The 11,541-nt window shown below is 47.8% G+C and overlaps 1 protein-coding gene across 1 annotated transcript in view; it reads right to left on the reverse strand.

Annotated features, from left to right (window-relative positions):
- nrxn3a (neurexin 3a) overlaps nt 1–11,541 on the reverse strand; it is a 1,956,983-nt gene that overhangs the window by 1,040,231 nt on the left and 905,211 nt on the right. The window contains exons 13-14 of the mRNA XM_038773738.1: nt 6,194–6,384; nt 2,944–3,117 (exon numbers count right to left, since the gene is read on the reverse strand). Of these exons, the coding sequence (XP_038629666.1) occupies nt 2,944–3,117; nt 6,194–6,384 (365 nt within the window). The remainder of the gene's footprint in view (nt 1–2,943; nt 3,118–6,193; nt 6,385–11,541) is intronic.

The raw sequence follows: 11,541 nt of genomic DNA on the forward strand, positions 1-11,541 counted from the left end.
ATTCAGTCATTTGATGAACTAACATTGGATAATATTCCCAGATATATCTATCCCAGCTAAGGTAGAGTCCGTCACTGCAATACAAAGACAATTCCAGCCAAGTTTTTACTTTGCAGGTTCTTCTAAAGCTTTCCATAAATATCATTCTACCAGCCTATCTTGTTTAATGAACCCAGAAAGAGACACTGGGTTCAGTGCCATTGAGTAAAAATCTGACCAAAATAACAAAGAAATAAATCACAGAACGCTAAAGAAACTTTTTCAGTCTAAATGACCATGTTATATATCAACTGTCCCTGTGGTGTATCTCTGTAGCCTCAGTGATGCTCCCAGGTCAAGGCAGCCCTCACGTGCACTGGCTACGATGGTTGCTTTCTCTCCAGGGGCACGCTGGACACACACAATGTCACAGAGGAGAGATAGACAGAGCTAAGCCAACCAACACCATGCTTCCACCCCCCCACCCCCCCTCACTGACCACTCCCCAACATGGTCCTCCCCCGGGAACACCTACAGCTGACCGACAATGGCAGTGGAGCATTTACCATCAAAGAAAGGGCGAATAGTTATGAGACCCACGCGGACACGGGGAGAATGTACAAACTCCACACTGACAGGGACCCGGGGGCTGGGTCCTCAGCGCCGTGAGACAGCAATGCTAACCACTGCGCCACCGTGCCACCCTTCAACATTCCACTAAAACCATACGATGGAGTGAAAGTCCAGGTACGTGACTCTGAACGGCTATCTTTTGATATTACATGGATTACGTACACTTGACTTTCAGGTGCCCTTGTGCAGCCCAGAACCTATTCCATTTCCCCTGAGATGCAATTGCTGGCTGCAATGTCTGATCTAATGACGAGGTTGGAGTTGACACACAGTACAGATTGATTGGACAGCCATTAGACATTTCATTCAAAGTCAAACTCAAAACATAGAAAATAAAAAATAGTTACAACTCAGGCAAATTTCAAATAATTGCGTCAAATATTAAAATACCATCTGCAGCTCCATAGTTTTGAAGACAGGATATAGATCACTTCACATCAAAATTGACCCATACAGTTACTGAACAGTTAGGTAGAAGCTGTAAAAGAAATGTGTTAATGATGTTTAATACCGCTGCCTAATAATAAAAAGTTAATAAATTATATAAAATCCCATCTCATGTGAATCAAAATATCTTATAAAAGGCTGTGGTCATGCGCCAAAAGAGTTTGCAATGCCGTTATGAAAATGTGCTGGCTTCCTGCGCGCTCCACCCCCCTCAAACATGCCCCCCTCCCCTCGACATAACCAATATATTAATTCTCCTCTTTTTATTTTTCCTGGGACTTTCGCAGATGAAATCAGATGGCATCTGCACAATGCAATAAAGAAAATAATAAAAATGACGATATTTATCTCTTCTTGTTATCCAATGTTGGAATCAGAGATGTACGAGGAAATTGCTTTTATGAAGAAGGAAACTAACTTCTTTTTATTTTATTTTAGTGTACCCAATTCATTTTTTCCAATTCAGGGGCAATTTAGCATAGCCAATCCACCTAGCCTGCACGTCTTTGAGTTGTTGGGGCGAAACCCACGCAGACACGGGAAGAATGTGCAAACTCCACACGGACAGTGACCCACAGCCGAGATCGAACCTGGGACCTTGGCGCCGTGAGGCAGCAACGCTAACCCGCTGCGCCATTGTGCTGCCCTAGTAAACTAACTTCTACTTCAAACCAATGATGCCAAATGTATTTGACCGGCTCAAACCTTTTACGGGGATACAAAGATGGGAAGGGAGCTGGGAAAAGAAGAAATTAAAACTAACTTGATTGATTTGATTGAAACAAAAGTGGTTCGACCAGGAATTAAATAGTGGAGCAATTTTCGCTCCAGTTGATTCCAGAGCTGATTCCATAGAAATTCAAGTTTTGGTGCAGTTTTAGTCCCAACCACCTCATTTCCCCCACCCCCTCCCTCATACCACAGTCTATGACACATGGCGGGAAACAGCTTCACTGATGCCAGTAACGATTACCTCACCCGCATGCCCATTTTCTCATCCCGGTCCAGGTAATGAGTGTCAGCCACCTAGAGGTCTCTATGGCCAAGTTGGCCCTTGCTTGAAATCTGCACTTGCCTGAGCCAGAATCACTGATCAGGGGCAGGTATCAGGGACAGGTATCCCATCTCTAGCTCCGACCATCACCCGGCCACATCCACTGCCATCGCACCACCCTACCTGGCAGCCATGGGGGTGTTGAAGTCAGGGGTAGGCCCCCCAAATGCCGCTGCAGACAAAGTGAGCTTGGCAAAGATTGGGAATTAAACATGGGAACGTCTGGTCCATACGGCCGAGTGATATAGTGCTCTGTGATACAACATGGAGGGAATCTATTGAGCCCATCGTGCATACTGACTGTGAAAGAGGTCCGACGCTCCTACCAATTATTTTCTTTATGCACAACAGGTAATTGCAGAAGCCCGTATATGTACTTCTAAAGCATTTCATCTCTTGTTGATGGATTCCAATTAAGTTTAAGATGTGCCTCGATCATGCAAATGCATCATACCTTGAGTGACGGGAGCAAAAGAAAAGTAGCTTAAACAAAAAAGATCATGATAGGCAGGGTTTGTTTTTTTGATAAATGATATATTTACTCATTTACAATGTACATGTGTAAGTCCAAAAATAAAGCAGCACTCTCACGCCTGTTTTTACATACAAGAAAAGTTGATTAGACGTACAAGTTTGGCATTAGTTCCACAACGAAGACGTAATGGATCAAACGGACAGGTCCAGTGGTGAACAAATGATTACAATGGAAGACACTGTGATGACAGTTAGCAAAATGGCAAGTTTCTCAGATGGAACCATGTGTAGGTGTGGGTTTGAGCTACTGTTCGAGCTGATGAGAGAGCCTGAACTAGTGTTTCTAAAGCGTGTACCTTCACATCCACGTTCAATTTGCCCACTCCGATGTAATGCATCGTGTATCAGGTCCGGCAGCCTTCCATTGAGGTCTACAGATGCCAAGCAACCCTGAAACCCATCTCTGGAGGCAACAAGCTTTGGCAGATTGTTGTACATGCCTTGGGCCAGCCCAGCAATGTAGAGGACACCTGGTTAGAAGAAGACAATAGAATTTAACTTTGTTGTAAGCAGAAAACTTTGCCACAATGCAGTAACCTTCGAAGCAACAGGTCCTTGTGTTCGCAAGCACATTCCTTGCAACTCAATAAATGAAATCTATATTTATTTCATACAGGGGGGAGATGGTGACATAGAGATCACGTCGCTGGACTAGTAATCCATAATAATAATAATAATCTTTATGAGTGTCATAAGCAGGCTTACATTAACACCGCAATGAAGTTATGGTGAAAATCCCCGAGTCGCCACACTCCGGCGCCTGCTCAGGTACACTGAGGGAGAAATCAGAATGTCCAATTCACCTCCCAAGCGGGACTTGTGGGAGGAAACCGGAGCACCCGGAGGAAACCCACGCAGACACGGGGAGAACGTGCAGATTGGGCACAGACAGTGACCCAAGCCGGGAATCGAACCCAGGTCCCTGGCGCTGGAAGCAACAGTGCTAACCACTGTACTACCGTGCCACCCTCAGAGGCTCCGGCTGATGCCTTGGGGACATGGGTTCAAACCCTACCACGGCACTGGTGGCACCTAAATTAAAATCTGGAATATAAAGTTAATCTCAGTATAAGTGACTGTGAAACTATTATTGATTGTTGGTGAAACTGTTCACTAATGTCCCTTTAGGGAAGGAACACCTACCTGGTCTGGTCTGTAGCATTCTCAAACATTCATCTCTGAAAGAAATGCTGAAATATTCCCACAAGTGCGTTTTCTATCTGCCCAAGAAAGAATGCCTACTCTCTGTGACAGCCATGGACATGATGGGCCGAAGGGCCTCTTTCTGTGCTCTAACATTTACTTATCCAAGACCATTGAAACCACTGACAGGTTGGCAACACTGTTGTGTTTCCATTCTTCCCTCCTCCTCAAACCAACGAGAGAGAGGGAGACTGTTAGAAGGCAGATAGATGGGTTCTTTATTAATATGGGAATCAAGGGTCATGGGGAGAAGGAAGGAAAATGAGGCTTGAAGCGTATCAGCCCTGATTGAATGGCGGAGCAGACTCGATGGGCCGAGTGACCCAATCCTGCTCCTATGTCTTATGGTCTTATGATAATGCACAACACAACATGTCCATGGTTGCTTCTCGGGGCAAAGCTGTGTCGTTTGCCAACTTCCAGTTGTCACTGAACTAGAAATGCAGAGGCCCAAATCCCAATATGCGAGCTGGTGGAATTTGAGTTTGAGTCATAAAGTTTAAAATATGAAGCTACATAAAGTCTCAGTAATGGTGCTCAGTAATCGCTGAAAACATCAGTGATGGCCCTTAAAAAGGTTCACTAGTGCCCTTTAGCGAAGGAAATCTGATCCCTACCTGGTCTGACCTACATGTGACTCCAGACTCATAGTAATGTGTTTGGCTGTTAGCTCTTAATAGGCGAGCAATCCTCTCATTTCAAAGTCAATTAGGGATGGACCCCAAATGCCAGCGATGCCCACAACCCATGAAAGAATAAAAGAAGTTATCACAACGGGATCAGAAGTGGGAAGCCACTGATTCCAAACCCTGCCACTCCCACCCAGAACCGAAGCCACTCCTTCTGCTTCACCAAGACCATGGGCAGGATTCTCTCAGCCCGGGGCCGGGATTAAGAGGATTGCTCGCGGAGAATCCCCGCGACCGTCGCGAATTGCACCACGCCAGCCCAACGCCAACATGCGATTCCCGCAGAGCGGAGAAACGGTGCCATTGGCGCCGGTGTGGTTGGCGCGCCGGCGGTCAGGGGCCACTCTATAGGTCCCCCACCCCCTCCGATTCTCGGCCCGAGATGGGCCGAGCGGCCGTCGTGAAAACTCTCAGCCGACGGGACCTCGGAGTGGAAGGTTCGGGAGGCGGCCTGTGAGTGCGTGGGGGGGAGGGGGGGGGGGGGTGTCCGACCCGGGGGGGGGGGGGGGGGGGGGGGGCCTCCGATGTGGCCTGGCCCATGATCGGGGCCCTCCGATCGGCGGGCCGGCCTCTCTGGCTGGGGGCCTCCTTTCCTACGCGCCAGCCCCTCTAGTCCTGCGCCATGTTGAGTCGGGGCTGGCGCGGTGAAGGAAGCCACTGCGCATGCGTGGATCCCGCGGCGCCCAGTTCGTGCCGTGATCAGCAGCTGGAGTGGCGTGAACCACTCCGGTGCCGTGCTGGCCCCCTGTAGGGGCCAGAATTAGTCGTCGGGTCGGCCCGTTCACGCCGACATAAAACATGACGGTGTTTACGACGGCGTGGACACTGTGCTGCGGGATTAGAGATTAGCCCCATGTCTTGCTGCTCTTCTTACAAATATTCAGGAACAAATGCGGGGGGGGGGGGGGGGGGGGGGGGGGGAGTTGTTATTCTCGTCTCCTTTTGATTACTGCCTTGAGCAATTACGATTACCCCAAGTCTTGTTCACCACACACTTCCACCCTCCAGTCTTCCCAGATTCTCTCTCCCACTCAAGGCCCTGGCCATGCTTGTGCATTGTCCCATTCATGTCACCTGCCTTCCTGACTACCATTTCCATTCTGCATCCACAAAATTAAAATCACAATTTCAGAAACGAGAACGTCCAGTCCCACATTGACAGCCGTATGTGTACAGAATCCGAAATAAAGGGCAGCTGGAGTGGAATCTCCTGAATGTCCCTCACTTTGACCAGGGCACTTTAGACCAGCAGCTGAGGTTGGCGACTGCATCGCGTCCTGGGGACCCAGTTGCACAGTTTCACCCTTGTCGGTGAATTTGCAAAGCACCCCAGGCGGGACGTGTCACATGACATTGAACGCCCAAGGCATCACATTCCCTGATGCCCACAGTTCTGGGAGGAGTCGGGACTTTTCTTTTTCATTGCTGTGAACAGTGATGATCTCAAAATTGGCCCCATCAATTACGGAAACCTGTGGTCCCTTTGTGAAGACAAGTTTTCAACAATCGCCCCAGGTTTGTCAGCGAGGTTAAATCCTCTGCGAATCGCAATGTAAGTGCATTCAATTTATCATGCAACTAAGTTGGCTGAATTGGGCTGTGGGCGGAAGGAGTGTGGGGGTGGGGGGAGAGGTGTAAGTAGAAAGAAACTTACCTTTCAGGTCCAGGTTTTTGGCACCGTTGATGATCTGAGTCACGGATCTCGCGTCCACCTTTAGTGTGTGAGTGTTGCTGTTGTCCCTGGTGATAACCACATTGTGCCATTGATTGTCACTCAAGGCTTTTTCAGAGTTCCCTTTGATAACATTTGGCCCATTTCCCAGATCAAAGACATAGTGGATGTATCTGTGGAAGGACAAGGATTCATCACGTTTAGAAAAAATATCCTGGAGTCAGGACTGACGAACAAAGGAAATAAACAAATAAAAACTGAAGATAAGAATTAGTATGCATTGTAAATTGCAATTAAAAATTAGAATTGGAATAGAATATTGCACCGTTTTAGCAAAAAATATACAAGCCATATAATTCGTATTAAAATTAAAAAATAGAAAAGTGAGGAGGTGAGCACTTATCACATACTTTTTATTTAATTTTAATTCAACGTTGGCAATTAAAATATTAACCAGATCTTTGATTATTATGTTCCAACCCCCTGGGCTAGTGTGCGGTCAATTCCAGCCCCGCTTGACCCGGAATCGCAACACAATTGAAATTAATAAATATTTCTCAGAAAACATACAAAGTCTTTGGTCTTCGGCTGCCCAATAGCTATAGCCACAGGTTTGTAAATTTCAACACAATTAAGTATATTAATAACAACAACTATGCATCAAATACAACAGGTTAACTATTATCCAATTCCCAAATGCCAATCCCCCACTTAAACTCGTCCCCCCATCTACACACACACACACACACACACACACAAAACATGTCACAAGACAGACAAACACAGAGGGGAGAAGAGGGGGTAAAATAATAAATAAAAGGGATAAAAGTCTTTGTTTCAGGTGGTTGTTTCCAGCACACCTTTCTTCAATCTAGGCTTTCAATTCAAGGTTTTCACTGAAGATTCATGCAGATTCTGTGCACAGCTATGCAGCTTTCCTGGAGAAAGCATGAGGGGGAGAGAGCGCGGCTTCTTTCCTCTGAGCGTCCAGGACCCCAACTACTCTTCCCCCGGCTCTCTGAAAATCATCTCACTCAGGCAGGGACCCAATCACCGCCTGTTACCGGGCAGAATACGGCCTTTTGACCAATTCATTGACCACCAGCCAACCAGTCAAACCGAGTCCCACCGATTTCTCGGGTGCCAGAAAGTCTGAGTTCTGCTGTACGAAAGTTAGCACAGTGTTCTCTTTCGTAACCTTTGAGTTCCTTACTTCCCCTGCTTGACTTAAAGATATATGACCATGGAGCATCCATGGATCAAAATGATAACAGCAAAAATAAAGGAAGAGGAACTAAGGTAATCACCAGGAAGGGTCCTCATAATTATTTAGCCCTTCTTTTTCAATAAAGAACACTCTTGAATCTCTCCCCCTCTCAAAAGCATTGACTATCTTTGTAGGGGTCAGGTTCCACAGGTAGATTTCAGCATCTGATGCCGTCTCCAGGTACCACTTCATGAGAAAATATCAGCCATGGTTGAATGACGGAGCAGACTTGATGGGCCGAGTGGCCTAATTCTGCTCCTATGTCTTATGAAGTGTGAACTTCACAGTAAATTTGGGCAGCACGGTAGCATGGTGGTTAGCATAAATGCTTCACAGCTCCAGGGTCCCAGGTTCGATTCCCGGCTGGGTCACTGTCTGTGCGGAGTCTGCACGTCCTCCCCGTGTGCGCGTGGGTTTCCTCCGGGTGCTCCGGTTTCCTCCCACAGTCCAAAGATGTGCGGGTTAGGTGGATTGGCTATGCTAAATTGCCCGTAGTGTCCTAAAAAGTAAGGTTAAGGGGTGGGGGGTTGTTGGGTTACGGGTATAGGGTGGATACGTGGGTTTGAGTAGGGTGATCATTGCTCGGCACAACATCGAGGGCCGAAGGGCCTGTTCTGTGCTGTACTGTTCTATGTTCTAAAGGGAGAATTGGCATTTGTGCTTTGACTAATGATGCATCTTCAGAGCCACCGACTTAAAGCATAGCGACTATTGTGATGGGGACAGATGGGGCTCGAAAGGACATGAAAGCTCGGAGTCTGCCATGTTGAGAGGCGGTGAATGGGATGAATATATACAAGACCCAAACTACAATAGCAAAAGTTAACAGGTGCACTAATCCAAGTTAAAACTTTTGAGCGAGCAGATACTTGTCCCAACAGATACAGGATCAGAGCTGATGTCAGAGAATCACTTTGCAGAAAGAACGCATGCACAAAAATGGGGCAGGTTCATGGAATCAGAAATCCTTGAATGGATGAAGAAACGGTTCAAAGCTATGATGCGAGACTGAAGGGAATTAACAAAATGTCTGGAACGGCCGGTCTTATCTCCAACTACCTTTGTGATCTTTGTAATTAAAATAATCTATCGTTCAAGCTCACTCACTGACACATGAAAAGCCGGACAAAATGAACCCACAGTCAAAACCGATGAATTTAAACCAATCATGTGAAAGTCAACAAGCCACTGACTTTATATTTTGGTGCGGGATGTAGTTATGTCCCTCTGATGTAATTCGTTAAATATGCACTTTCTAGAATTTATTTTAAAGGCTGTTGTGACAACAAAAATACAAAGTTTAAGGAATCATTGAATCATAGAATTTACAGTGCAGAAGGAGGCATCGGCCCATCATGTGTGCACCGGCCCTTGGAAAGTGCACCCCACTGATGCCCACACCTCCACCCTCTCCCCGTAACCACATCTAAGCCTTTTTCGGCACTAAGGCAATTTAGCATGGTCAATCCACCTACCCCTGCACATCTTTGGACTGTGAACGGAAACCGGAGCGCCCGGAGGAAACCCACGCAGACACGGGGAGAACGTGCAGCCTCCGCACAGACAGTGAGCCAAGCCGGGAATCAAAGCTGGGACCCTGAAGCTGTGAAGCAACAGTGATAACCACTGTGCGGCCGTGCCGCCCACAAGGCCTAATTTCTACAATCTGATTTGAACTACAATTCACCTCAGCTGACTGCCTGACCAGCTGCTTTGGTCTTTTATGTTACAGGTTCTGAGCCCTGCAGTCTTTCTTGATTACATTTACACTGGCCACGATTCTCCGTGGGTTGTTGGCCGCCAGCAGATTTTGTGAATCCAGATCACACAAAGCGGCCCCAACCAAATTTCCCTTACCCTTTAACCAGCTCCAACGGCAATGAAGTCGTTGCCATCTCCACTGTTGAACAGGATGAAACCATCGGGGGAATGTTGTCTTGAACTGGAAGAAGAGGTGCATGGACGTGTACGCCTGCAAATTGGCCAGGGTCAAATAGCTGTTCTTGGTTTTGAAAGTGACGGGATCCGCAATGATGGACCCTCATGCCGAACCTGGCGTTGATCTCGCAGTACTCAATGTCCCCGTTCTTGCACAGGTCAATGTACATCATTCCGTTGAACATCAAGCTCTGCAGGTGCCCAATGAAACTGGACGGGGCCACGGAGATGAAACGCCGTTTCTGTCATTATCCCAGTCTCGATGTTGTGAAATTCCAGCCGTGTGTGGTCCCCGAGCATTTGACCTGTAATCACAAATGAAGCACAGAATCATTGAGGTTGGCGAGCTCAATCCCCACCTTTCCCCCCAATCAGTTCCTGTAATCACCCACAAGCCCAACTGGGCCAGGTACGGCACAGAGTAAAACTTCCATACTTTGTCCCTATTGGTTCCTTTCATTTATTTATTCATTGAAGGGGTGGTGCCGTCCATTCCTGGTTGGCTTACATGCGACTCCAGACCACACTTAAATACCCACTAAGCTCAAGGGCAATTAGGGATGGGCAGCAAAAACTGGGCTTGCAAGCAGCATCCCACATCCAATGAATGAATAAAAATACAAAAGTCGAAGCCTCCAGATGATCAGTCTTACAACACCAGGTTAAAGTCCAACAGGTTTGTTTCAAAACACTAGCTTTCGAAGCACTGCTCCTTCCTCAGTTGAATGTTCGGAGCAGTGCTCCGAAAGCTAGTGTTTGAAACAAACCTGTTGGACTATAACCTGGTGTTGTAAGACTTCTTACTGTGCTCACCCCAATCCAACGCCGGCATCTCCACATCCAGATTACCAGTTCAATAGCCTATCCAATAAAGTATTGCACCTAAAGAGGCGGTCAAATCCCCCTCCTCAGGACATCGTGCAACAAAGTGAACCAGTAAGTTAGCATCTTGAGATTTCTAGTTTAAGACTAACTTGTGCCAAGTAGACTCTGTGGACCTTCTCGCTGGCACATTACGTTATTCAGTTCCCATTTAGTCACTCATTTTATGAAAGGAGTCCAAAATCTAGCAAACACACTGCGTACAGAAACAGCTGCATTGTAACTCGAGGACGAAGCTTACACTTCAATGGATCGGGAATAAAAAGTCACTTCAATGCACCAATTCGGAGTTTGCTCCAAAGGGTGTATTTCTTTCACGACTGTCGAGTCAGTGGACAATGCGATTTCCATGTAAGTGCAGCCTAGGCCCATGTCAGAGGCGGACCTCACAGCTGAACAAGGCCAAGAGGGGCTGTGCGAAGGAGGAATCCTTGCCCACCTTCATCGGGGGATCAGGGGTTATGGGGAGAAGGCAGGAGAATGGGGATGAGAAAATATCAGCCACGATTGAATGGCGGAGCAGACTCGATGGGCCGCGTGGCCAAATTCTGCTCCTATGTCTTATGGCTTTATGGTCTTATCCCAGAGTCGTTTCTAGGCTGCGCACTGGCTTTACGTGCCTGCGTTTAGCATCGGCACAGAGTATTTCAGCTTTGCACCACACACCGTGCGGAGTGTCAATGCACTGCAAGAGGGCAGTAGCTTCCTCGTTTCTATCACTTGTGTGTACTGAATAAGTTGATTGCAGCCAGGACTCTGTTGGTGTAACTACAACTGAGCTGCTGACCTGGGCATTAGAGCGTTGAACAGTCCGCATCTGGGACGGAATGTTATGGACCCGTCACGGTGGATGTGGGGTCCTAAAATGCGGCGAGCCGTTCAAAGCTCCACTGACCTCGGCGGGAACGGAAGACCCCACTGGTGGGAGGGGCCATGAGATTCCGCCCCTAGTTTCTAACAGTTACCCTGTGATGCTCGAAAATTTATAAGAACTTTATAAAGCATTCAAAGATCACTCTATGCCCCCCCCACCCACCCCCCCCCCCCCCCCCCCCCCCCCCACTCCCCGGCAATTCTCGACCCGGGATGGGCTGAACGGCCAAGCTAAATAAGCCCAGTTCCGCCGGCGCCGTCCACACCTGCTCTTACCCGGTGGGACCTTGGCGTGGATGCATCTGGGGGCGCCTGGTGAGGGGGGTATCCTACCGGGGGGTAGGGGGGGGGACTCCACTGGCTGCCTCTC

The sequence above is a fragment of the Scyliorhinus canicula genome, chromosome 2 (assembly GCF_902713615.1).
Source record: "Scyliorhinus canicula chromosome 2, sScyCan1.1, whole genome shotgun sequence".
Taxonomy (NCBI): domain Eukaryota; kingdom Metazoa; phylum Chordata; class Chondrichthyes; order Carcharhiniformes; family Scyliorhinidae; genus Scyliorhinus; species Scyliorhinus canicula.